Source organism: Drosophila montana, unplaced genomic scaffold, assembly GCF_035044405.1.
Source record: "Drosophila montana isolate Dmon_TW-CO22-7 unplaced genomic scaffold, ASM3504440v1 contig_3833_1, whole genome shotgun sequence".
Taxonomy (NCBI): domain Eukaryota; kingdom Metazoa; phylum Arthropoda; class Insecta; order Diptera; family Drosophilidae; genus Drosophila; species Drosophila montana.
This window is the reverse complement of record NW_026998704.1, coordinates 2,117,332-2,143,015: the sequence shown is the minus strand read 5'-3', so window position 1 is coordinate 2,143,015 and position 25,684 is coordinate 2,117,332. Positions and strand designations below refer to the sequence as shown.

The 25,684-nt window shown below is 38.5% G+C and overlaps 2 protein-coding genes across 5 annotated transcripts in view; both read left to right on the top strand.

The window, feature by feature from the left end:
- igl (igloo) overlaps positions 1 to 13,086 on the top strand; it is a 49,967-nt gene extending 36,881 nt beyond the window's left edge. For 2 of the 4 annotated variants that reach the window (XM_064695892.1, XM_064695896.1), the window contains exons 2-3: positions 69 to 269; positions 11,401 to 13,086. In XM_064695892.1, coding sequence (XP_064551962.1) covers positions 69 to 269; positions 11,401 to 11,627 — 428 coding nt within the window. In that variant the 3' untranslated portion in view covers positions 11,628 to 13,086. Of the gene's footprint in view, positions 1 to 66; positions 270 to 11,400 lie in introns of those variants that run through there. The other 2 variants (XM_064695897.1, XM_064695893.1) reach the window with 2 other exon arrangements.
- An 8,655-nt stretch (positions 13,087 to 21,741) lies between these two features.
- On the top strand, positions 21,742 to 22,510 carry LOC135437759 (uncharacterized). Its single transcript, XM_064695819.1, has one exon. The coding sequence runs from the start codon at positions 21,827 to 21,829 to the stop codon at positions 22,451 to 22,453; it is 627 nt and encodes a 208-aa protein (XP_064551889.1). The 5' UTR covers positions 21,742 to 21,826; the 3' UTR covers positions 22,454 to 22,510.
- The last annotated feature ends 3,174 nt before the right edge of the window (positions 22,511 to 25,684 follow it).

Below are 25,684 nucleotides of genomic sequence, written 5' to 3'. Positions count from 1 at the left end.
TTTAAGCTTGTCCATAATGAATGACACTTTGCTATAATTTCTTTGTGATTTTGTACACTTTATTACAGCAAAAGCCGCAACAAAAATTCAAGCCGTATTTCGAGGCCACAAAGTGAGAGAAACCATGAAAAAATCGGAAACCAAAACTACAACCAACAATGGCAGCGCCATCTCCGCCGCCGCCATTGCCGCCGCCGACGAGGCAGCCTCCTCCTCTGTGGAGCAAACCAAGGCAGAGCTCGAGGCTGAATTTGATCCGAACGACAAAGGTACGTGAAGCTTTTAAACTGTAAAGGCTATTCGAAGCCAACGATGGCATTAGTAAAGTTAGCGAATATTTACTTTGACCAAGTCAAAGATGCGCAAAACCGGAGCAGGATACAAAGGACATACCAAGATTAAAATATAGTATAGTGGGGAGTGATGATGACATTGATGACAGCATCTTAAGAAAGTTAGAAATAAAGGGACTTTTGTGAAGCGTGAATCGTATGTAGCGAAACGTGTTCGTTATAAAAGATCGGATTTTGTAGGCATTAACAAGGCACAGCCTAACAAATTTTAAATAGAGTAGAAATCCTAAATTTATATTTTTATTTTGTTTTCATTTCTTTCATATGTGCTTCTTTTTCCATGGCAAACGCTCAAACATACTATTAATACTACATTATCGATCAAATAGGTATCAATATCTATATTAGGCATTTTTTATATTTAACTTATATTTACCTATTTTAAGATCCATCTTGGCGGCACTTGTTCTGCACATAAATCCGGCAAGCGGCTTTCTCTACTTCGTTGCACTAAATTTAATTTCATGGAATGTGGCGAATAAAAACTACATCTTGCTTTCTCAATTATGCACAGTCAGACGCTCTCGAGAGAAGAACTTCAGAACATGATATGTTATCCTAGTTGGTCATTATTAGCCCAAGAAGTGACACAGTTGTGAGTCGTTTGACTAAGTGCTATCTTGTTAATCTGCTTGCACATCGCAAGCTCATTAATCATGCCTACACTTGCCGAAATTCTCATGTACAACACTTGACAGTTGGCGTCGGCTCCTCCCCCCGCAGCCGCCATCCTGCATCCTCGGGGCTCGACCTCGCACGTTGTCGGCGAATCAACAACTTTACACCCAAGCCAAACTACATGCTGGAATTACAGTTTGCACAACTTTCCGGGCGTAATGAAAACTTTCGCGTTACCGTTACGCAATATATTTTCCAGTGTAGGAAAAAATTTGTCACTTGGCAACGCACAACACACACACAAAGTTGCGTCGTGGTAGCTTAAAGTTGGCTGCGAATGATGGCAGGCCCGCATGGCTATGTAAAGTTTATAGCCCCGCCTCCGGAGTACGTCCACTGGGTATTTAATCTTGGCTCTGACAGATCCGCGCAACGCTCATAAATAACGCACAAGCTTCGAGCGATACAGGCGGCATTCAGCCCCAGGAGACGGGCAGACTGCTTCTGAGGATCTGCTGTTAGCACGTTTAACCCTATTAAGCCGTAACAGCCACTGACAATTTTTAGCCATCATTTGCTGGGCGTGCAGGAAGACTCCCAGGCTGGCATAACTGGCAGGCTGCTCATTAAAAACTTAGAGGCTGTCATCAGGACGCATATCCAATGAGGACAAACCCACCTCCCAGACAGCCTCCGCCGCCGCCGCCGCCGACACCTCTGATGCTTTCGTGGGGAAATTGCCGTTGAGCTTAATTATGGTGCTCGACAACACGGCAAAGGGCGTGTCTCACAAGCATAGTGTCTCATATGCCTTTTCCCATGCACTCAACAATGGGCGGCAAAGGCTAATTAGGCGCGGCTCACAAGTCAAAGCTTGCGAAAAGCCAGTTGACTTGTTGTTGTCCAAGAAAACCGGAATGAGCACCCTACTGAGAAGGTCACTCCGAGCTGTCCTAGATGTGGTCTACTTTTCAACTGTCACCTGGATGTCCTTGATGTTCCTCTGAATTTCTCAAAGTACATACTACTTTATATGCAACTATCTTGTATATTATATGCAATTATCTCATACAGCGACTAATGCATATGTCCTCTAATACTATCTAGTTGGTAGAATCTTTTTAAGTACACTAAAATCCTAATCTGGCTGCAAACTGTTTTCAATTAAGTGATTCCTTTTAGTTTTTTTCATGAATTTCTGCGAAATCCCATACAACTTATCTCAAAATTTATTTTTACTATAATTTAATGCGTCCTCGTTTTACTTCTGCTTGTTGCAACACATAACTTCCGATTACATTTTCTGTACGTTTTCACTAACAACCTCCCTATTCTATTTGACTGCAATTTCACACCTGCTTCACACCTGGCCACATGCAACCGCACCGAGCATACCGGCAGTTAGAACTTCATCATTATTCAAAGTTGGACGAGCAGCTGGCTGGTGTTGGCCTAGTTTAAAAATGTGTAGCCAACATATTGCACAATTTTAACAACGATAACAAACAACCAAAAACAACAACAACTAAAACAACTGAAACAACAATTTCGGGTCGAAGCAAATTATATAGCCAGTGCTTGGCTTAAGCGAATGCAACATCGCTTTTTGGCAAAGCATATGCAAATCAGCACAAGTATCACGCACACATGTAGAGCACACACACACACACAAACAGGACGAAAATCGAAAGCCGATGGGGTTTAAAAGGATATTTTCTTGTCGTATTCGCATTTGGCAAAATGCTGCGGCTTTGGCTTGTTTTCCTTTCTGGCATTTTGAGCATTTGCTTTGTGCATAGAACACACTCATTTACCACAGCACAAACGCACGCACACACGCACACATACATATATAGATACATAGCACTCAGGACAAACTCACAGGACAGTGAGCATTTGGCCTAATGCCCTTGAAGGCCGCAATTTGTTTTGCTGCCAGGCCAATTGCAATTTTGGCCTCATTTCACTTGCATAATCATTGCTCACTAATTGTTGTTTGCTGCGGGCAACGTTTTGTCATGTTGAATGACTTTTGTGCTTATGCTTCGGACAACGTTGCGTATGGTTAACTTTGACAATTATTCGCATTTGTCAAGTAAATATTGAGCCGGTCATTACAGGAGACATTAGTATGTAAATATGATTGGGTCTTTGAGTGTAAAGTCAAAATATTGCAAATTATAAACAGTAATTGATGCTGCCAAATCTCGATGTGATAATCTTGGGCTTACGATATCAGTATTTATTATAAATTATAAGGGAGATTATTTCTGTATCATATATTTAGATGCTATTGAAACAGCCTAACAGAAAATTATATAAGCTTGTGCGTGGCGATAAATTGCATTGGATTTTCATGCCGACCTGTCGATAGCTGAATATATTTGTCTTGTTCAAAATTAGTTTTGGTGTTTATTTATTTTTTCTTGCAACAAATTTGACTTTTAATACGAACACGTCAGTTTTAGTCGTGAATCTTGGTGTCACAAAAGAAAGCAGAACATGCCTCATAATCTACTTAAATAGATGCTGCAAAACTGTCTATAAATCTATAAATATTAATAAATAAATTGTTTTTCAAGTATTTCAATAAATTTTCTAATCACGCATTTTATTGAAAAACATGATTTATACAATTATTTAATTAAAACAAATAGAAAATAGATGGCAAAACATTCTTCGTTCTGGTACAGCTGACAATGTATTTTTAAATGGGTGTGAAGTGTATGCCTAAATGTTGAGAATCGCATTAAAGAGACGATAACTTGCGTGTTTTATGAGCCTTCACGCATGAGCTTTGTGTTGGCCGACAGTTGAAATTCGGTGCGTGTTTGCCGGATGTTGGCAGTAAAGAAAAGGGGAGAAAAAAACATCTGCGATAAAACCGGCGCAGCGCTTCTTCTAATTGGATTTTCGGCTTTAAGCGCGGTTGTAATTTCATTTGCACCACAACAACACCGCCGCAGGGCGAGACATTTAAGTACAATGTTAAGTGTGTTGTTGTTAGTCTTGTTGCTTATTCACAGCTGTGCCACAAGCGGCACAAACAAAAGTCGGATCCGGAAAACACGCGCAGTAATGCGGCGTATAAAGACAAGAGCCACAGAGAGCACGGCCTTCATTGGCACGCCGATGATTAAATACCCTGGCCTGATTTGTTGCCAACTGTTCCTAATGGAGCAATAAGGTATTTTAATACTGGAATACTGGAATGAATAGTGGATGCCAAGTTTTTTCTATAGATCTCTGAGATAAGTAGACCGATATTTGTACTATGTTTAAAGAGCATAACGAAACTCGTGAACGCCAAATGTGGTTAAGATACCCAAAAGTTCTCTATAAGAGAAATGAATGAATCGATCGTAGATACTGATTAAGAATATATATAAATTAGGAGGTCGCACATTTCATGACAGAAGTATTATACCCGCAGCAAGAGTATAACAAGAGAGAAAAGCACAAAAGGAACAACAACATAAACGACATGGAACACGCAATAAGCGGCATGAAACAAAAACATTTTGGACGCTGAATTGGCGCTTTTTTGCAGCTCACCCACACACACACACGCACACACACAGACACACGTGTACATCGCCGCTGGGCCTGGGCTCAGGTGCGCCGCAATACAAAAGTAAATTCCGGCGGACCCAAAAATAAAACAGACGACAACATTTGGCTGTCGTTCCCTAAATTTACAATGCACAATGGCCAAAAAAACAGCCATAGGTGACCCAAGTGTGTGTGTGTGTGTGTGCGAGTGTGTGTGTGTCTGTTCCGGGTGTGTTTGGAGTATAGCTGCAAGACAGCTGGTCGTGTATTTATTTAGCAGACACTAAACGTTTTGCAAAAGTTCTTGGGTCTGTCGCCTGGTCGGAGACCGCATTTTAAATATTTTAGCAACTTGGCACCTTCTTCCTCTTGCTTGTTGTTGTGTATATATTCCTGGCCGTATTCCTGGTAAAGATGCAGGCGGGAACAACTACTGCCCATATAGATAAACAAGTTTATTGTCGCTTCCGAATACGACTTTGTAAATATTTAACTGCGGCTTCAATACTTAGAGCTATTATTTATTTAGTTACTGACTAAATGAGGGCTGGGTTTGTTTATGTACCGTGTTATTTTTGGACAGACAAAGTTAGCCTCAAGTCATTTTATAGTCCGTTAAGCTCGAGATTGGCTTAAGCTTTCAAAAGGATTTTAAATGTTAGCCAAACACCTTTTGCAAATTAGTTATGCAATTGGCTTATCGACAGATAATCGAGTTTTATTGTAAATATTTTAAATTAAATTAATTAAAAGCGAGCTGCTTGCATTATTTGTTTGTTTGGGTTGTTTTTTTTTTTCGTATAATCTTGTTAATCTACTAGACACCTTGTCATAAATTTCAGTTAATCTTTAAGCTGGAAGTGAATTATGCCTGGGATTAAATTAAAGCACCACTGACTTTTAATTAGTTAGTTTTCAGACCCCAACCAACTCCCGCCCATTCCAAATTGCACAATAAAGCCATAAGCTGATTTCGTGCCGGGCTTTATATTAATTAAAGTTTTTTGTTTGATTATCCGTGGCCACACCCATATGGTTTTGTTCGAGTATTTGTGGGCGAGCGGCAAACGGCAGACGGTCGGTTGGGTCGACACATTTCCAATGGGACTTTGGGCCTATATTAGTCGGTTGGCTTAAATGTGATTACCGCAGGAGAATTTATACGTGTTTGAAGTTTAATTAGCAACATTTTCAAATATATGTGACAGGCATTTACGTGCAAATTAACACTTCATCTGGCCGAGGGATCGCATGCATGTAAATCATGAAAATTGTCCAACAATACCATTTAGATTGCTTTGCCACAGTGCGTATACGTAATTGTCTTTGGTTACCTCAACGGCCCAGAAAGCAATACAAAACTTTGGGCTGCACTTGTAATGGAAATGAATCCTCTTTGGTTAACCACAAGACTTAGTTAGCGGAAATTGAAAAACGGGCTTAGTTTTTGTTCTGGCCCAAAGACAGCCAACTGTGAGCCACCGCAAGGCTTAGACAAAGAGAAAAAAAAGGTCAAGGTACCCAGCAATCTGTGTGTCACGAGTGAGGTTACCAAAAACTTTAGCAAACAATTTGTTTTTTTCAGCGTCTTTTGCCAAGCTTATTATCATCGGTCATTTTCCCTTTATTTAAGAGTGTACAGTAGGTACGAAACGAATATTTTATAACAATTGTACAAAATTCTAATTAAATAGAGTGCTGTGTATGGTATCCATCAATTAATTAAGATTTGCATTAGTCGATGTTCTATGTTGATGCGGTCATCGATTTATTAAAAAACCATTTCAAAAATGTTTTTATTTTGTTTAGCTTTAAATGAGAAATGGGCAACTTTGTTCTGTACACTTTTATTAGTTATTTAAAAATTCATTGTAAATTGTTAAAAGAGAAAACTCTAGAAATTCGTATAAGACTTCAGCTGAAATACTGGAGTTTCATTGATTTTGGCCACTATCAAGGAAGTGTCAACCAGGCCATTTTATGGAGTACAGCTGCTCAAAATGGACTCGTGTACAGTTCTCGGATGTGTGCGCGTAGAGTTGTTGCTTTTGGGCACGTGTGGCAAAAGTAATTAAAATTCAGATTTATGACAAAGACTTAACAAAGTTATCATGGCAGCTGCCTGAGAATGATAGACAGAGCCACGCAGAGACGAAGAGACGAAGACGACGATTATTAAGTGCTACACGACTGAGAAGGACAGCTACACAGCCACTTAGCTTTTCATTATAAGGGACACTTACTCTGACGGAAGGGCATAGCCGTTCTGTCATCTTGCTTGCAATGGGGCATAATTATTTATTTGGGCATACAACTGGTCATTAGAGCTCTGCCTAAAAGTCTTAAATGGAAACTTGATAAATATTATTTGTGCTGTTTGTCAAAAGAAGTGTATTTATACTTCGTTGTTGGGGTATGCGAAATGTCCGCCTCTTCATTATGTGCTCATTATGCACGTGTCTGGGCCTGTACTTGTTGTTTATATGACACAATTACTTAGGACACGTCACAGATTTTCACTTTTGCTAATGGCACCCACAGCGACATTTCCACATACACACACACACACACACACATCGTCGCGAACTTCTTGTGTGCGCCTTTCACACATTTGCATTGTTATATTTAAAATATAAATTTGCATTGTTTGTTGTTGTGCTGGCGAATGTGGGTCAAGAGCGTTGAATGCCACACAACACATGGCCAAAAGCAGCTGGTTATGTTGTTAATGTTGCAGTACTCTTGGCCAGTAAGCAGTAAGCCCTCTCAATAATGCCAATAATCATCAGAGCGAAGGTCAGCTTCCAGCTGAAAAATGGAGTGCAAGTCGCAGCACACTCAGACACACGCGTCGTATGATTGATGACTTTTGTGCATTGGGCAGTCATTGATGGAATCTCAAAAAGAAATTGTCGGCAAGGTCAGGAAAGCAATGGAGGCTATCTGACCTGCTATCGACAAGTCAAAGACCAAACAAAGTTGAAATGGTCAAATAGTATTTCAAGCAACGATTCACAGTGAGTGATGATTATCAAGAATTCCTCAACAGAAAATTACCTCTATGCCCAATTTCTCGAAATCCAAATCGATTTAGTGCACAGAGAATGGATTACGTGCAAGTTGTGTTTCAATAGCATGCCTTCGCTTGGTTTTAATTAATATTTGAAAGAAAATACCACTGACAAGTGCCGAACACGTCTAACAACAACGTCAGCCCAGAAACAGAAGCATGCAAAGCTTTCAGCTTTGCAGGTAGGCAGTCAATCAGGCTAAGACAGCGATTGGCCGTTCTGGCGTTTCTCATGCAAATCTCTTGCCAAACATCAAGTTAGAAGGTTCGTGTCTCTGGTCACGGGTATGTTACAGGCGATAGGTGCAAAATCCAGCAGCCTGGCAAATGCAAACTCAATTTATATGCAGCAACAAGAGAGGCGGCAGGACAGAGCCTGTGCATGCTCAGATTTTCGGCAGTGTTGGCTGGCTTTGGCCATGTCCTGTGACAGGACACGCTCTGTACGTGCGCAAATACAGAACATGTGTTACAGCAGCGCAGAGAAGCCCAATAGTCAAATCCTTAACCGAAGCATGACAGGCACGAAATAGCTACTACCAGGCTGTTCTCGAAAACTGTTTCACCTCAATTACGACAACAAAAACGAAATCTGTGAAATCGAGTTTCGCTAACAAGTTTATGCAGCACAAACTGATCTGCATGCCAATAAATTAAAAGCAGGCTTGAGCTGCAAAACATATTTTTTAAATAAAATTAAGATAAGTCCAAGAAGCATGCGTGGGCTAAATAAGCGTCATGCATATTCAGGGAGCTCGCACACACGTACACGTGGATCATCAACAGACGTGGGGCTGCCCGCTGTGCGGCTCCTGCAGCTGGCCTATAAATGTCACAGTTAGAGGGCCGCTGGCATTACGAGCGATTCGCACGTCTTGTACTTATTTTAAATATTTTATAAATAAACAGAAGCGCAGCGCAGCCGACGCGGAACGTGACCCAAGGCCCAGTCACGTTGCAGCTGCCGCCGCGTATGAGTTATTTTACAACATTTACTGGCCGTGCAGCCAGGAGCCAGTTAGTCAGGACCACAATTAGTCGTGAGCAGCAGCTCAGCGCATTAACGCAGCAAGAAATACAAAACTAACATTGCAAAAGTAGCCAATTTCTTTTTTTACTTCTGCCTAATTGCGTTTAACGTTGTCATGTGCGAGCTTCTGGGGAGCTGGAAGCCGGACAACCTTCTAAATATATGCACTTTTTTAGCGTAATACGAAATTCCAACAAGCAGCAACTGCTGAAATGTAAGCAGAAAATTTTAAATGAGAATTTTGTAACATTTGCATAAACGAAAAAAGCTACGATATAAAAAAAAAAACTTAAATAAACATAAGATTGCAGGCAACTGCAGTTGTAGACCTTGGCAGGAAGCAACAGAACCTAATTCGCAGTTAAGTTAAGCATAGAAATGATTATAAGCATTTCGGCAGACAAGAAGAATTTTGTAAGAAACGAAATGAATGCACAAATGCGACACGAATGTCTGCTTTTGAATTATTTGGCTGCTCGCTAAACAAAATGAATAAATGCGTTAAATGAATATTTAAATGCAGTTGACAGTCCACAAAGATTATAAAAATGCAGGCGATGTTCAAATGAACACATAAATTTGTTGTGTTAATTTGCTAATTAGAGCTTAGGACTTTAAAGGGTGTATATACACATTTTTTAAAACATAAATAAGAACTAAATCTAAAACCCTTTACTCTTATGACGATAGAATAAAAGTTATATCTTTCGAGCTAAGTCAAGATATATAATTTGTATTCAAATAGAACATAACGAAATATCACCTAAGGCAACTGTGTTGTATTAAAAATGTATGCTATTTTTGATTCAATACAATTAACACTTAACAAATAATTTTCATTTGACCAATTAGGTCTCTGTATAGTCTAATTTTAGTAAAAAGCTATGGATAAGTTAAATATGCTTATGGATGGAATTATATAAGAGCCATATACTACACGTTATTGGGCCAGGACCAACATAGCTCCAATTCTAAGAAAATCGCTTACTTTGACTTACTTTTTAATGATAATAAATTGCATTACTTAATCGATTAAGTTTAATATGAACGTAACATACAAAACCTCAAGTTCACACTAATCTGCAATTGTAAAGTTGCAATTCAATGCACAATTAATTGGCAAAGAATAAGCTCATTTGTGGTTTTCTGCTTCATCTTCTTCAACCATTTGTATGCAATACACAGTGCTACAAAGTTGCGAAGCACGAAAACATGACTTGACCAAATATTGACCACATTCACATGCATCCGCAACTGAGCATAACAAATGAAGTTTAATTCTGTTTCCGGCTCCCTCGTGAACTGGCTGCGCATTAAATATGCAATCAACATGCGCCCAAGTGCAGGACTTTCACTTTTCGTTTCCTTTTGGTTAACCCCAGTGAACACAGTGCGTATACGTAATGTGATTAGCCTGACCGCTATTGAAGCTGTCGCAGCAGCATCTAAACAGGCTCTGTCTAGTTTTGAAGAGCGCATAGGGAGCTGTTCGTCCTGATTGCGCTCTTTCATTTAAGCGTATGGAAAATTTATGCGCATCGCAGATTTATCTAGACCACAGCATTCGTTGGCAGAGCCTGTAAATAGTCTCCGGAGGGATATCAAATGCGCGCCATGTTTTGTTATTACAAACTATGCAAAACGACTGTTCGGCATCGGATGTTTATTGCTTCTGTATTATTAAGTTAAATGAGATGGGATAGTATTTATTTCTGTGTTGACCAGCTTTAAGTGTTGCACAACATTCAATGATACTGGTTGTTACAATCGATTGTTTTTTATGTCGATAGTCGATACCGATTTAATACGGTCTCTAAATTTGATGGGCATATTTATACCCTTGAAGAGGGTATTACTATTTTGCCTCGAAACTTGTAGCGCATAGAAGGAGACATCTCCGACCCCATAAAGAATATATATATTCTTGATCAGTATCAACAGCAGAGTCGATATAGCCATGTCCGTCTGTCTGTTTCTCTGTTTCTATGCGAACAAGTCTCTCATTTTTAAAGCTACCATCATAAAACTTTGCACACGTCTCTCTTTCTGTTGCACGCAATTCATTTGACGGATCACTATATCATATAGCTGTCATAGCAACGATCGGTCGAAAATGATGTTCTTGTCAGAAAATCTTTTTTGTTTATAAAAATATTTTACCCAAACTCGGCATTTATTAGTTTTACTGTGCTCCTCATATATATGCAAAATCTTATCAATATCGAACCACTATATCAGACCTTCTTTCTCGTTTTTATTAATTTTAATAATTATTTTAAGCTAAATAATTCAGTTAAAATAATTTAATCTATATACAAGCAATCTTCGAGCTCGTAGTTAAATAATAATTATCTCGCCTTGTTTTTTCTACTCAACTGTCACAGCCTGGCTTCTTATTGAATTATAGAATTAATTATAGTAGAGAAACTTATATTAAGGTGACGGTCAACAGATGTCTGTATATGTATGTGCATGGAAATGAAAAGTTAAATAAGCAGCAAGTACATGGTGCTTGTTTGGCGCCACATGAACAGCAGTTAATTAAAACTAGTTGAAATTGTTTTAGTTTAGGGCAAAGTTTCAATTGGGAAGAACAAGAGAAAGCACTAATTTTGCACTTAAAAGGGTCAAGAGAAAGCACTTATGTATAATAGAGGCAACGGCACCAAACTTTTCAATTAAACATTTCACTTATTTTGCGGCGTTGGCCAAGTGGCCAAATGGTACAACAAAAACTAAACCAGCATTCGCCTCTTTTTGATCTCTTTCATATTCAGAGTTGTGCCATGCTGCGCTGAAGATTCAATCCACTTTCCGGGGCCATTTGGCCCGCAAGCTGGTCAACAAGGAAGTGCCCGAGGATGAAGACATCCAGGAGATAACCAAAAAGGTGGCCGAGGAACTGGACATCGACTTGACCGATCCGGAGCTAAACAAGGCTGCCACCAAAATCCAAGCCTCGTTCCGTGGCCATAAGATACGCAGGGAAACCAATCCCGAATAAGCTGAGCAATGCGCAGGCTTTTGAATTTGTTGGTCTCGGCTGTCGGCAGAGCAGTCAAAAAAAATAAAAAAAAAAATGTATTAAATAAACAAACAAACAAAAAATTGGTAAAATGTAACTGTGTAGAGCTTACGAAAAGGCCTGCACTCTTGTAAACTTTTTAGTAAATATGTTAATTAAATGAAAATGATATTTATGTAACCATATTATTAATTCATTATTTTATAAGCAATATTTCAATTGTCTAAAAGGAAATTATTATGCCGAACCCTTTAGTTGTCCTACGTTCATGTCTGGGATTCGTTGAAGAGTAAATAAATTTCTCAATATGCAGTCAGCTTTGGCGTTGTTTGGAATGATTTGCAAGTGTTAAGTATCTATAATTCCACTCAAAATTACAAGTAAAGCCAACCCGAGCCAATTACTAGCTTAAACCTGTAGTCTTAAATGCATCCAACTCTGTTTCATCATTTTCATTCAATATGAAATAATAATATAAAGAAAAACAAACCCTTTTGCTTCTTTGCCAACTAATTTATAGTTGCATAAATTGTATTTTATTTTAAATTTAATAAAGTAAATCATAACTTAATAACTTAAACCCAAAACTAAAGGCGAATCAGTGTTAAATAGCAATTTGCAAAGCATGTTAAAAAGGCACGATGTTCCAAATTTATTGTAGGGCAAAACAATGAAGACGAACCCAAGGAGAATGCTGAAACATTTTTTGAAACTTAACCGGTTTGTCTGGCCAAAGCCAAAACCAAATGCAGTGTATTGTTGTACCTACACAAGGAAACATAAGAAATATAAAAATAAAAATTAAATAAAAATAAAAATAAAGAGCATTATTTGTAACTGACTCAATGTTTATAAATTGATAAAGCCCGCAAGGCACATTAGGGGTACTCAAGCGACAACAGCTACTAAACGTCAACAAATTTTTCAGCGAGCTACTTAAACTGATAAACAAGAACTCTAAACTAATCTGGTGGCACAATTTTTTGTTTTTCTACCAAGTGTACTACAAGTTTGTCAACTTGAAAATATATTATCAAAAAATATTTATATACATACGTACGAGTATTATAGAAAATTTGAAAAATGAGAAACGTAAATAAAACATTAAAAAAATACAATTTAAACAAAGCTAAAACCTAATTTAAATGCTGGCAAATATGCAGCAAAGAGAAATTGTTACAAAAGCAACTACAAATAAATGTTTAAATTCAAATAAATTACTACGAAATAAATAAAGAGCATTACAATTATATTAGAGATCAAAGTAAAATTCTACTAAACTGCATACCAACTACATTCAACCAAAGTAAATAGGCATAAGAGAAACATATTAATGCAAATATTTGAGAAAACCCAGAAAGCATATACATACATCCAAAAAAAAAATGCTAAAAAAAAACAAAAAACATCCACAAAATGTCCCAACTAAATTTTAATTGAGTAATAAAACTAAATAAAATATCTGAAAATGCAAAAAAAAAATGTTTTTATTTACATTAAATTTTTTTATTTTAGGAAGCATCTCCGACCACATAAAGTATATATATTCTTGACCAGCATCTATATCCGAGTCGATGTAGTAATGTCCTTCCGTTAGTCCATCTGTCTATATTTTGAACGTAGGTCCTGCTAGTGCCAGTGCATTACGAGTTTGTTTCAGATAATCAAAAACTTGCCTCGTTTTTAAGCAATCGACATTGAAATCCTGTTTTTTGAGCAAATCTCTTAGAGTATAAGAGCCAGAGTCACAACATGCAGCTGCTTGAATAGTATATATATATATATATATATATGAAGATTCTTTCATTTTATAGCTATCGTCATCTCTCCGCTATAAATCAAATAAATAAACCATTTGGAACTGCCCACCAATTTAAGACACAATTCTAATGCAACTGTCTTTTTGAGAGTATGCTAATATTCAATAGCACAATAAGATTTACTGCTAAAAATTTCATCAATATCGGTAAGGAAACACAAAAGTTATTAAAGAAAACATGTGCTTATATAGTCAGGATCTACCTAGACTAGAGCCTATTGCTTGTTTTTAAGTTACAAGCTAATAAGACTACAACTAGCAGTTACAATTGACAGCCACTGACCATCATATATGGTGTGCACTGTAATATTTGGCTTGGTCTACAAGCCTTCTTTACTTTCTCATGAACATGGCCCACATTTAACGATTTTTCATCTGCTTCTCCTGCCCAACAGTGGACCAAAAAGTGGCGTCAGGTTTCTCGCTCACGACTGCAGTGCATAGCCCAAGGTCTTTTGTTGCATTTGACATTTGAATTGAACGCAACGCTGTGGTTTATAAATAAAAATATTAACAAATCAGTCTGGAACATTTCTCAACTGGCAGTCAAGTGCTATAAGTATGCAAGAGTTGGTCGGGCGCGTGGCATGTGCCGAAGAGCTGATGGCAGCTGCATCGTTGGTAATTTTATTGATGGCACAAAAGACACAACTTGACACTGCTAAGTGGGTTGCAACACTGCCAGAAGCAACAGCAGCATCTGAAAGTTGTCTGGCCCGGGGAGCAGGCAGCGCTCTCCACACAGGCCATTCGTGTGAGAGTGAAGGATGGACAGAGATAGACAACCAGGTGGGGACGCGAACTTCACGGCCACTGTTGCCACTAGATGCATTATTACAATGCCACAGCCGAATGCTGAAGCTGACGATGATGATGATGATGATGATGATGATGAGATGTTTCTGGGGGGATGAAAGGTAAAATGTGAAGCAGCATAATGAGGCTGACAGCAATGCCAGTGCTTGACCTACAAAAAACTGGCATCTGTGAACATTTTGTAGATGTAAACTGTGGCAAGACAAGCCACTCAGACGTCCAAGTTAAAGTGCTTTAAGAAACTGCTCAGCATTTTGGCAATAAATGACAATTTTTCAAATATTTAAGTTGCGAGCGCACAAAGCGGCACCAGGGACGAGTCTGGCGGCAAATGCAAAAGCCAAAAAAGAACTAGAAATAACGAATATCATTCGCAAGCCGAAGATAAAATGCCCTTGCTTGGCCGTGAATTTATACAAATCTTTCTTTCGAACGGGCTGTTGCTATTGTGATATATAAGTCCGATTGGATACGGATTTGCATATATGTTACAAGAATAAGGAAGTTCTTAATTGCTCACTTTGCTCAAGATATGCTGAAAAAAAGATTCGTTTTTTACACAGAACTCGTTTGTCAAGCGATTTTTCTTACCTCTAAGGCCATGATAGTCCGAATTTGATAAGAGTTTGCTCGTAGTATATAAGAAGCACAGAAAAGTTGGGTCATTATATCTTTTAATCCCAAAAACATTCAAGCAAAAACTTAATATTTGATCGATCATTTCTATAGCAGCTATATGATACGGTGAAAAGTTTCATTGCGATAGCTTTACAGTTGAGAACTAGTTTGCATAGGAACAGAGAGTCGTATATGATTATTTCGAATCGGCTATTTAATCTGATCAAGAATATATATACTTTGTGGTGACTAACACCTCATTAGTAACACATTTGGTGACAAAATCAAAATACCCTACATCAGGATATAGTAAACAAAAAAGTGAACAAAATGCACCAGACCGCGGGGACGTATCAAAATTGGACAAGTGCCACATGACGTAGGTGTGACTACCAAATTGAACTTGCCACAGTCAAAAGAAGCAGAACGGAGAATGGGGCACGAGGCAGCAGCAATTTGCATGCCATTGCAATTGCATGTCAATTTGAGCTCCCAGCACTCCTCTTTATGCACCAGAGGACAGACCGTTAGTGCTACGAGGCTGCACGTTTGGCATTCAGTAAACTTTTTGTATTTTTTCACTGACTTTTTCACGGCTCACAAATATTTCAACGCTAAATTTATGCGCTTCCGTCTCCACGCGAAAATAAAAAGAAGTGCAACCAAAAAAATGTAAGCTATCTGGCTGTTGTCTGGCTTGCCTGTGTGCAACATGGCGTATGCGCAATTTATGAGGCCCTAAAAACAAAACGTTGTAGGAGTGCTTATAGAATACATAAAAGAGCGTTGTCTAAGTGAGCAGTGTGTCCCCTCATATGCGATCAGCTCCGACAAATATTTGTGCTCAGGCATATTTCATTCTATTCTGTTGGAAGATAGCAAGAGATTTGATTATATAGGAAAACAAATTGTGTTGTGGTTGCTCAGATAATTCAAAATAAGATAAGAGTAAGATTTAAACATTCGGGTTCGTAAACAATAACAATAATTTCCCTATAGTCCGACTATATCATAATATCATTATAGATAATCATATGTCCGAAACTGTTGGGACAATTGTCACGACCCAATTAAAAGATAGTTTTGACAAGTTTTTTACAGAAAAAGACCGACTTCTCTATAAACGAGCCTTAAGTCTAAGAGGTTCTCTAGAGCGCTCTATAAGAATATATACATATGTGTATGCACCCATAAGATATAACAACTAATTTACGATTATTAAATTATGTTTTAATATTTCACTTTAACAGCTTTTTAGACTTTTAAATGGCCGTGTGTATGTGAGATATTCACGCTGTCATTTACCTGTTTCGTATCCCTCAATAGCAGCTGCACTCAACATTTATCGCACATTTGCAGTTGCAACACACGTCAACTTTCAATTTCTAAAAACCACTTTTGAGCTGGAGCTGGGTGGGGCGAACGGAAGGCAAATGAAATCCGTGCCAAATAAGCAACAGCATCCAATCAAAAGAGCCGCACGCCGGCTGCTGCTTTTCACACCTTTTGTGTGGATTTTAACCGCAAAATATGCCAACGAGTGCGCCGACACATACACAGACACAAACACACACGCATACACTCGTACGCTTACAAGGACACAATATTTGAAGAGTTGTGGGGGGGGGGGGGGGGGCTGCGATCCGTTTAACTGTAAACGGCGCATTAAAATAGCAAATGCAAGTTGTCCTTATTGATTACGGGTTCCTGGAAGCTCTCACTGGTAACTGAGACCGAAACCAACAAAGGGCATTCATTCATTATTGACAAGCCTTCCCCGAAAATATATTGTGGAACGCGCTCAAGTGATTATCGTAGGCTAGCGACAACTGCAATTCGAGCGCTCGCTGCAATTGCGCAACTCAACTTCATTTGTTTTGGCCGCACCATGGACGACAGCTGTCCTTTGGCTGTCTTTTTGGGCGTCCCGCTTGTCGCAGTTCAGTTGACACTGGCTTGCCAGCGGCTAGCGTGGCGTATACGTAATTTGTTGGCCAACTGCCATGACAAACAATTTACCCCACGTTCGTTCATTATGTTGCCCACCCGTCAGCTGTGCCCGGGGCTAAATTGTATATGAGCATGAGTATTTTGAACTTTTTGATTTAGTTTTTATATATTCTATACCCATTGGCTTGGATAGGTCGGGTATAATAAATATGAACAAATGTGTGTAACAGAGGACAAGATATCTTAACCAACAAATCAAATTCACAAACTATTTTCATTCTTAAATACGAGCCTAATAATAAGAGATCTGACAGAAATCTGACCATTATATGATTAGTTCATTCGGCAAATGATTTAGCTTTTGTTTTGCTAGGTACACAAATATATAAAATATAAATATACTTTATACGTCTGCAAGGATATACAATCTTCGGCAGACCCTAAGATAACTATTTTTTCGTGTCTTGTTGTTGTTTTCTTTCAATTAAGTTTTAATCCTGACATTTCCTCTTTCCACATTTCTTGTAGCAGTTGCTGCATGGATTAAGCTGACATCCAAGGCCAATTGCAGATTTATTTGTTTCTTTGGCTTACAATTTAATATAACTAAACTTTTAGTAGATACACATTCGTAGCTGAATTGTAAAAAACAATAGTTTAAATCCAAAACGTTAATATGAAATCATTTAAATTCAATGCTAGAAATCGGTACAAGTCTGAATTCCTTTTCTAATTTATACTAAGCCGCAAATTGTATCATAAACCTTAAAAAATGGCCATTCAAAAGCTGAACCGAAGCTCGGTAACTTTTTTGGAATATTTTAAAATGTTTTTCCAAATTTTGTTATCAGTTTCTGACAAAATGCGAACAATATTCTGAATAAGTAAAGTTCTAAAGTGTATAAATAAATTAATTAAAATAAGAGAGCACAAGGCCAGGCTGTGGTCCAACACGTGAACCGAATTACTGACCGATATTTTTTTGGTTTTTCAGTAATGTTTTTATTCTACTCTATTTTATATCCACTGTAATTCGTGCTTGATAGAATATATATATTTTCCGCATATAAGTAACTATCGGAAGCTCCACCAACTATCCCTCACGACGTGCAGCCATGACTTCTTTCTTGTTGGCCCCTGATGTTGTTTAATTAGCATTCGCTTTCACAGTTGTGTTCCCAAAGGCCGTTACTAATTTCTTGGGTACACACTTTTGGAGATCTTTGCTCCACCGGCGGGTGGGTGGACATTCCTTTGGAGCTGCGGTGCCCACATTCGGTTTGCAGAGTTCATCTACACAAACTCTAGGTTTCTTGGCGCAAGCCTTTTTACTTTCGATCCAAATAAAACCCTCTAAGCAGACTGCCTTATTTTCTCCATTTACCTTGGTCAACGACTCCTTGTTACCAGATACAACAATGCTAAATTTTACGCAATTCTTACCTAACAGCTCCTGGCCGGCTTTTTAGAGAACGAAATAAAAAAGTTGTCAGATTATTAGATTAAATACAATTAAATATGTTCTACTGACGTGGACATATTTTTGGCTCAGCTTCGTTTTGGCTGGTAACCAGGACGAGCAGAAGGAATAAATTGATGACTTGAAGAACTTGCTTCATTTTGATCGCTTTAAGAACTGAGGGGCTTATGCAAAACGTTGAACCATAACATAAATTAGTTTACTTAATTCGATATGGCTACGGGTTAATTGAACAATTTGCTTTGACAATTCTCTAAAAGCGAGAAATAAATTTAGGCTTTTGGCCTTTCGGGAAACCAGCTAACAGTGTTAGCTGGAGTTTGCAGACTTCTATGACAAACTGACCTTCCGCTCTGCTGCGTGGCCAACTTCCTGCCGCCTTGTGAATTGCTTCGAATAGCAACCGTTACAACCGCAAAGTTATAATGAATGTAATTGAATTTAACCCCGATATGAATATATTGTATTCAATGCCATTCCACGCCCACCGCCCGCCCACTTATATTATGTTTTGTTTGCCAGCAACTGCTGATTTTTTTAGTTTTTTTTTTTTTAAATATGCTCTAGGTCAATAAGCTAGCGAGTTGGCAGTAATTATCGTTGCTCTCCCCTGGCCACAGTTTGCCGCGGTCTATTATTTAATTTGCACATGGCCGAAGCATGGCGGAAGTATTCAAATAATAATAATAATAATAAAGCTAAAACGAATAAATTTGAATTTGTTGCGCCAAATGTCTGCGACGGTCATTTACAATTGATTGCGTATACGTGATGTTGTACAATTTTATTGCTGCACATTTTGACAGACGGAATGTTTATTTTTGTTGTTTGCATATATATTTTTGTTTATTAATGTTTCATGTTTTTTATGCAACAATAAATGCCAGTGAAGTGAAGTAAATCGATTTCGAGCAATTTAATAAGGATACTACACGTTGTGTTATTTTTGTTTTTATTGAATTTCATGTTTCTATATACAAAGTACTAAATGTCTGCAATTTCCAACTAGAATTGAAGATCTAAAACCTGCCTGAGTTTGCATATTTTTTTAAATTTAACAGTCTGAACATATTGGAATTATCGGATCACATACTGTGAAATTGTTTGTAAATTAAATTTAGTTACAGTTTGTCAGCAAAACAAGCAAAACTATCGTGTGTAAAACCGTCCGTCCGTTTTTCACATAAACTTGTATACTTGTTATTTAATTTTTCGGCAGCAGTATAGCTATAAGTTTGTTAGTTTCAAGAATACAAAATCTATCCGGCAACCACTCCCAAGGATTTGACATTGCGAAGCTAGCACGTGTTCCATGCGCATCTCAGTGCAGCAGCCGAAAACGCAACATTCCACAAGAAAATCCCATTTTGTGGAGGTTTCTGTTTATGAAATGTCGTGCCAGCGACACATAATTTATACTGTCGGTAATCAAGATTCCGATGAGAAATTCCAGTGAGTCTTGGCCAAAAAAAAAAGAAGTGAACCTTTTCCTTTTTTCTTTTTCCATTTGCTGTCCGCTTAAACTTCATAAAACTTTTGATGGAGAGACAACTGCGGGTCCTAATAACGCGCCATTTGTGTTTATAAGAATCGGCCGAGGACGGCGTATTGAACACTTTATCGTCTCTGACAAAGGATTAATCGTGAGGACAAAGCCGTAGAATGCGCTGCGCTGTGGCAAGTGGCCAACATTTATACCGTTAGGTTGCTTCATACACTATCAAGGACATCGTTTGGTATATTAAAAAAAAAAAGAAAGGAAAACCCGTTGGCAGTTTCTTGGCTTCACAAAATGGCGTTTAATTTTTCATGTTGTTCATTCTATTTTGTGGCCCTTTTTATGTGTTTATGCTTTTTGTCTTTAAATGTTATAAATGAGAGTTGTGCTGAGTTGCTTTGTTGTATGGATTAACCCAAAAATTAGTTGTCATTCTGCTTAATAGTCGACTCGCACCTTTTTGTATTCAGTTATAAATGCGTTTCTCGTGTTTATTACATTTTATTATCATTTCGAGGCGAAATGTGGCCACTACGTGATTATGTGCCCAAATAATATTTTATACATTTTTTTGATATGCTATTCCACTCCTTACCATTGGGACACTTGGCCCCACTGTGTGCGATGATTATAACGATGACCAAGGCCAGATAATATAGTTTCATTTTTTACTTTTAAACTGAACCCAATATTCATGCATATAATGCTTCACTAAAATAACTTCATATTGGTTGCAATATATAGAAAAGATATATTGATTTGTCAGGGTCTGTTTAATATTTAATTTTAGTGTGTCCTGTGTCCAATAATGTTAACCGTTTTTCGTTGCAAGCCATTAAACATCAAAAAGCCCTGAAGCAAACGAATTGCTCATAACTCAATCAATGCGGTCGCTTTGATTTCACACATAACAACAAAAATACCACAGACTGTGTTTTTATTTTTACAGAGCACCTGCAGCATAGAACAGAAAAAGAATTCATTTCAGCCACAAAGAAAAAACACGCAGAAACAAATATAAGCCATAATGAAAACATGTACACATCGCGTATACGCAATGTGTTTCTTTATGTACATGCATAACAACACATATATGTTTTTTTGACCTAACATATTTACATACATTCACATACACACGGATACAAAACTATCGAGCCTGACTTATTCATACATTTCTTAATTGAAGTCGTGATTGGGCGAAGATTAAATACCCTTTTTTCCTGTTAAATTTTTTTTTTTAAAACCAAACTTTTAATTATTTAACTTTATAGTTAGTATTATATACTACATATAACTGCTCTGATCGTTATTTTCCATTTATCTGCTCTTCACCCGTTTACCCACCTCTTAAAATCTATGAGATGCGCTAAACAACAAGATTGAGATAACGATTTGATCGATGTTATGGAAACGGGCAAGTCTAGGATTATTGGAAACTAATTCGAACTGCTTCCTAGGTTAACTCACGCTCAAAATTATAGGTCCTTCGTTCTTATAGGTTCTGAGATCGACCCAAACAAAGACTGACATACGGACGGAAAGACATTTGGACATGACTAAATCGACTTGACTGTCAAAGCTGACAGAGAATATATATACTTTAGACTTTATATACTTTATGGACTAGCAGATACTTCCTTTTGCCTGTTACATACACTTTCACAAAGCATTATATCCATTTGGTTCATTTTCAATGGGTTCACGGTGCACAAATCTAATAGTATTTATAGGGTATAAGTATTTTCGGCACTGACAAAAGCAGCTCATTTATTTTTTAAACTCTGATTGAACTATGTCATCTAACTTCCAGAAAATGTTCTATGCCTTTTATAAGTTGTGAAGAAAATTTCTAGCGTTGACGTTTACCCAAGAAACTGATATATATAAGATATTTATTTATTTATAGTAGGCCTTAGTAATTGTATCTGTATTTGTGTCTAGTATACCAACTAAACAAAAAGTAGGTTTGTTGTTGAAGCAGTTATTAGTCCCCAAGGATGCCACATCAGATGTACAGGAGCTGGAAGTACACGCGATTCGTGATGTGCTTGCTGCGCTGCTTTCTGTCATTGTCGTATCTGTGGATAATGCTTCATGCGGCGGCTGTGGTGCCAGTTGTGAACGAGCATTCGAAGTGGTTCTTTTGGGTGCAGCATCTTAAGTTTTGGATAACGTACGCATCGATCCTCACCTTTGATGCCCAGACGCAGTGCTACGTAGTTCTGGTGATGCTCATGGTACTGTTCCGGCTCTACCAATGCAGTCGCTGCAACTTCTGCAACACGCGGGATAACATACGGGACGGCGACAAGGTGCCCTACAACAAGCGCATGTTGCTGTACTTTGGCCCCTACCTGCTGCTCTTCAGCTTCTGCTGGCTGGCCAGCATGTACTCCATAGGACTGGATCTGGCGCGGATTATAATGAATGACGAGATACATTCCGATTGCATGTACAGCAAGATAGGCATGGCCGTCTTCTTCAAGATGCTGGTCTTGGCCAACGTGCTAGTACGCTGTGTACGCTGCGGTGTCATTCTCCATCTGTTCGCCGATGAGCCCGACGACGAGCTACGCAATGTTCACAACCTAGGCGAGCATTTAAATTTGTTCTTTCTTAACTAATTTTGTACTACCTTTGGGTCAGAGTTGTCTAAAAATTAAAAACGTTTTCTATCCAAAGTTGTTTATGTGCTTGCATTTTCATCCAAAAGTTTGTCAACCGCAAATGCATACGCTGTGCTGACAGGAGTTTTTGTTAACATTTTCAGCTGAATCCGACACGTCAGAGATAGCAGCAGCTTTGTTTTGGGTGGAAAGTTCCCTTGTAAAAGTTAAGTCTATCTAACACGGCTTTTGGCTTGTTACAACAATTGCTTAAGATAATATAATCTAATTTGTCTCGTTTTAATTGCAATTTATATTATAGCCCATTCTAAATGTGTTCACATACTCTTATACAACTCCATTGTCACACTTGTTTATGTATTCAAAATGTTTTAGCGTACTAGACCTTATGTTACCCTGTACCCAATATAAAGTGGGATTGATTAGTTACCTGAGATCTTTCATAAAGTAACAATATTATTTATCAAGACTTTGCGGATGCGTCCTTTTAAGCAAGAGATTTAAGAATTTAGTTGAATTGGATTAACTTTCATCTCATATTGATTTTGAATGGTAATTGGTATCTCCCAGTCGGTCACGCTCACACAATTTGTTTGGCTGTCTTTAATAGTTTCATATATTCATATCATGCCCATCTTTACATAATCATAAGTTGAGCATATTTTTGATTACTTGAACAGCAGCGAATGGTCATGAGCTCGACTCGACTGTGAGGCCAAAAGCCAATTTCATTTCCATAATTTGCGCACTCATAGCTGTCGCTGGTACCGCGGCACATTCCGGCTGAAAGACAAAAGAGTTGGCTGCCTGCTGAGGAGGATGACACAATGTAGCGGATGTCGGGCGGGGGGGCTCATCAGCTTGTCCATTGCGTGGCGTTGACGGGCCACATCACTGCATATGAGAGCTTTGATTGAGGCCATCAATGACAGCGGCAGATGCGGCCTTCTGTTGGTAACAAATGGCCACTGACCGATGCAATCATGCGTGTTGGCCCTGCTGCAAATGGCTGTCACAATTTGATATAAATGAGCTCAGACAGTAGCTGTTAGCGGCTTCAACAAGGGTAACGAAGCACTTTTGCATTTTTATTATTTTTGTTATTATTCTTTTTAAAGAATCGTTCGCTGTAGTAAATACTCTTGCTTAGCTACCAAGTCAAGCTCGATTAGAGCTAAGAAATACGGCTGGCTGTAATAGGCTTACAAATTGTTGAGTAAATCACAAATCCACACAATTTTATGCCCGCTAAACTAGCTAGCATTCTATTTTATACAAGCCTTCGCTTATAGCTAATAAAACAATCTGTATAATGCCAGGCTATGCATTTATCATCAGCCCACACAAATTGGCAAACGACAGCAGACACCCTACTTTTGCCTACGCCCGCAAGTCTTTGAGCAATCAGGTGAGCAGGTGCTGGAAAGGCGCCTGACAAACATGTCTTATCAACATTTATGACACTTTTATGACGCTTTTTCACACTCACACACACACACACACATACCTCCATATAGATTCAAATGTATTAGACTTTGCCAAGTTGTGAAGGGGTGTGCAAAATCATTGAAGCGCAAAATAGAGCAATAATCTTGGCACAGTTTAAAAGCGACGATGCTGTGCACTGTGGTCTCTGTGTGTGTGTGTGTGTGACACCACATGCATAATAAACAACTGCAGTTGCCCTTTGGTGGGCGTGTCGCAGCACGGCTGTTGCTGTGCAGCGATAAATTTATTAGCAGAGCATACGAGAAGCAGCATTTTAACTGGCCACACTGGCACTCGCTAGGGGCATGGCCTTGTGCGCCTAAAAGCATGCATAACCATATTATAGGCGACCTTTCGATGTAGTTATTCGCATATCCGCGCATCCCACTCGAATCGTTTTTCTTCGTTTCCCTTTGCCCACTGCCGTTAATGACTGCCCAAGCAGCTGCATTGAATTATTGAGTTCTCATCAATACACGGACAACAGGCAACGCCTTCCCAACAGCAGCAGCAGCAGCAGCAGAGGCAGGCTCATCATCAGCATTATTAACAACCATGATTCGGTACAGCTGGGTCCAGCTGGGAAGCTGCACACATACAGGGAATTGTGTATAGATGCTCATATATTTAAGTGGAAGCTACAAAAAAGGTAAAATCTCTACGTACGCGAGCAGACAGGGTCATACAGGGTGGTCACTTGAGCAACAATCACGCAAAGTGGCCCTTCATTTAACGAAACACCCTGTAGACGCCAAAACCGACTGGCCAGAGTGGCTGCAGCGCATTTAAATATTTTATATTTCAAATAATTTGATTGGCAATCTACATGGAAAATACAAATGTCCATATACAAACAGATATATTTATATAGATATATTTATTATGCAGAAGTTTGAACCGTCATGCTGCGTCAGCATTCGTACTGAGTTGGCAAATATTTTGTCTGAAATTTGGTCAAGAATAATAGTCTTTGATAGCCATGGCCCATGTTAAATTAAAGCCTGAACGACAACAAATGTCAGCTCATATTATTTTTACCTGATTCGAACTCTACGGGTCATTGTTTTTCTCTCCCCATATCACAATCACATCAAGCCTAATGAAGCGCGCTTTTAGGCGCTTGTTCATTTCCTTTGTGTATTGACCACGAACTGGGAATCTATATTTATTTGTACTGTTCCTACGGCTATGGGGCATTTATGGCTTTCATCTCGTAATCAATGTCATAATTTCAAATGCTCTGATTGCTCAGATGTTGCATTTGCGTATTATTTGGCCTCTGTGGCGTTAATTATGTGCAGGTTTCCGCTAATGAGACGTGCGCACCTGCTGCTGCCCAAGGGAGCAGAAAGAACTTAATTAGAAACGGACCGTACATACTAATCGATGAGGTTTACTATAATGAGGCTAAAATGCAAGCTAAAGGTTAATGGATAGCAAACGGTGTTCATTAGACCAGCTAGGAAAGTGGTTAATTCTGGAATGCGAAACGACAGCCATTACCTGATCAGAAGTTCTGTGTTTAAAGCATAGAAAATAAAAGTAAACTTTAACAGGGTCTTGAGCTATTTAATATTTTAATTAGGATAAGTAAGGTAAATATATGGTAAATATAAGGTAAAATATGTGAAATTCACATATTTAAGATTACTTATTTATTGCTTAGCGTACATTTTTGCTGGTGACTACAAGTTAATATACCCTTTGTTGGATAAAACGCGTTTTTTTTATCCCTGATTG